The sequence below is a fragment of the Babylonia areolata genome, chromosome 11 (assembly GCF_041734735.1).
Source record: "Babylonia areolata isolate BAREFJ2019XMU chromosome 11, ASM4173473v1, whole genome shotgun sequence".
Taxonomy (NCBI): Eukaryota; Metazoa; Mollusca; class Gastropoda; order Neogastropoda; family Buccinidae; genus Babylonia; species Babylonia areolata.
In genome coordinates, this window is record NC_134886.1 from 6310654 (window position 1) to 6313153 (window position 2500).

Consider the following 2500-nt stretch of genomic DNA (forward strand, 5'->3'; position numbering starts at 1 on the left):
AAAATTATGAGGGTGTATGTGTGAATGTGTGTCTCCATGTTTTACATTTGTTTGCTTATTTATCATCATTGTTGTCTTTTTTATTTACTTTTTATTTATTATTATTATTATTATTATTATTATTATGATGATGATGATGATGATGATGATGATTATTATTATTATTATTATTATTATTATTACTTTTTTATATTATAATTATTATTTATTTATTTATGTACGCTTATGATTGACTTCATCAAGTTTTTGCGCCTCATACATATTATTAGTAGTGGTAGTAGTTATTTTTTATGTATTTATCTATTATTCATTCACCTCCTTTTTTTTCTTCTTTTTTTTCTGCTCATGGCCTGACTAAGCGCGTTGGGTTACGCTGCTGGTCAGGCATCTGCTTGGCAGATGTGGTGTAGCGTATATGGATTTGTTCGAACGCAGTGACGCCTCCATGAGCTACTGAAAACTGAAAACTCTCCTCACTCCACCCAGGTGTAAATGGCTGGGTACCTGACGTCGGGATTGAGAAGGTTGAAACAACGGGGAAAAAGGGGCCCCGCCTTCCTATGCCGATCCCCAGACACAGTGGGCATGCATTTACTGTTCTGAGGAGGGAAACCTGGTCCTGTGCGGTGGAACTCCACGAGAAGCTCTGGGCACCACCTGCTGCACTGCAGAGGACGCTGCAGACCGGACTGACCATCTGACAGCGTGTTCTCTACCACGCAGAAGAAGAATTCACTGTTTCAATGGACGTAGAAGGCTATAGAGCATTTAAACTTTTTTTTTTCTTCTTTTTTTTTTTTTACGTGTGCACAGGCTCGGCGCGGCGTCTCACGAGACAAGGAGAGGTGGGAAGTGTGTGTGACCAGCACGGATAATAGTTTCTCCGAGGTGACAGGCCGTCTGTACGTGCACCACCACTTCTCTCCCCAGACCAAGAGCAAGGTTGGTTGTGTTGTTTTGTATTCAAATTTAATGGAACCAGCTCCCTGTAAAGTTCTGGAACTCTGTTTCTTCTTCTTCTTCTTCTTCCACTTTATTCAACTCCGCCCTGAAAACCCACTTCTTTAAACTAATGTAGAAACCACCGCCCCACCCCCACCCCCATTATCCTTATTCTGTATTTTTCGTCCATGTGTGTGTGTGTGTGTGTGTGTGTGTGTGTGTGTGTGTGTGTGTGTGTGTGTGTGTGTGTGTGTGTGTGTGTGTGTGTGTGTGTGTGTGTGTGTGTGCGTGTGTGTGTTTGCCCATTTCTGTAAAGTGCTAAAAGCCCTTTTTAGAGAATAGGCGCAAAATGAATTTACACTCCTCTTCTTTTCATTATTGTTTTTATCATTAAGTGTAATGAATGATCGTAAGGGTGTTTAGTTATGCTGTGGGTTTTAACTGGATAAAAGAATTAAAGAATTCAAAAGGTCTGTGTATATCCTTCAAGAAATCCTGTCGCCGACGCCAGATTGGTAGCCAGCCGAGCATGAGGATTTGAATTAAAGGATTAACGGGACAGAAAGTGATAATGATGTAAAAGATCCTCTCACAGCACCACACATCCTTGACTCCCACTCCTCACCTCAGCTTCAGCTTCCAATCATTCATCCATTCACTCAGTCAGTAGTTCATTCACACTCTTTTTTTATCTTTTTTTTTATAGTATTACTATTATTATTACTACTACCTTTTTCTATATTATAATTATTATTCATTTATTTATTTATTTATTTATGTAAGCTTATCTATCATTTATTCCCCCGTTTTTTTGTGGGTTTTTTGTTTGTTTTTTTCTCAAGGCCTGACTAAGCGCGTTGGGTTACGCTGCTGGTCAGGCATCTGCTTGGCAGATGTGGTGTAGCGTATATGGTTTGTCCGAACGCAGTGACGCCTCCTTGAGCAACTGAAACTGAAACTCTGCTTGCAGGTGAACAGTCTGATCGGTGACCTGAAGGACGCCTTCACGGACATCGTTCTGGAAGCAGACTGGATGTCCGAGGAAACCAAGCGGGCGTCTTTGGAGAAGGTTTGCATGCATGACTGAGTCTTGGCCGCCTTTGACCATCAGAACAGTTTTCCGTTTCAGTTTCTGAAGGAGGCGTCACTGCGTTCGGACAAATCAATATACGCTACACCACATCTCCTTCGACAGATGCCTGACCAGCAGCATAACCCAACGCGCATAGTTAGGAGGCCCTGAGTATATATATATATATTATAGTCAGTCGTGTCCGACTATGACCATCAGAACAACAGAGGAGGCAACTGCTGTTCCGACTATTTGGGCTAGAATTTGATTATAGTGGAGAGTGTCTTGCCCAATTTACATCCCCACTCTCTCGGCCAAGAGGGTTTTTGGACAGTCGGCGTTGGGATGGTTCCCAAAGGCCAGCTAGCCCACAGGGCTGCAGCACTAAGAACCAGTGCAATTTTGTCTCCTAGTTTGAGAGTCATAGTCACTCACAAAAGACTAAGCTGTAAATGATTTCCCATTGACTGGAGAAACCATTGATAA

The 2500-nt window shown here is 42.0% G+C and overlaps 1 protein-coding gene across 1 annotated transcript in view; it reads left to right on the forward strand.

Moving 5' to 3' along the window:
• Window positions 1-2500, forward strand: part of LOC143287778 (neprilysin-like) — a 40061-nt gene that overhangs the window by 22105 nt on the left and 15456 nt on the right. Inside the window, exons 10-11 of the mRNA XM_076596062.1 lie at window positions 814-942; window positions 1913-2011. Of these exons, the coding sequence (XP_076452177.1) occupies window positions 814-942; window positions 1913-2011 (228 nt within the window). The remainder of the gene's footprint in view (window positions 1-813; window positions 943-1912; window positions 2012-2500) is intronic.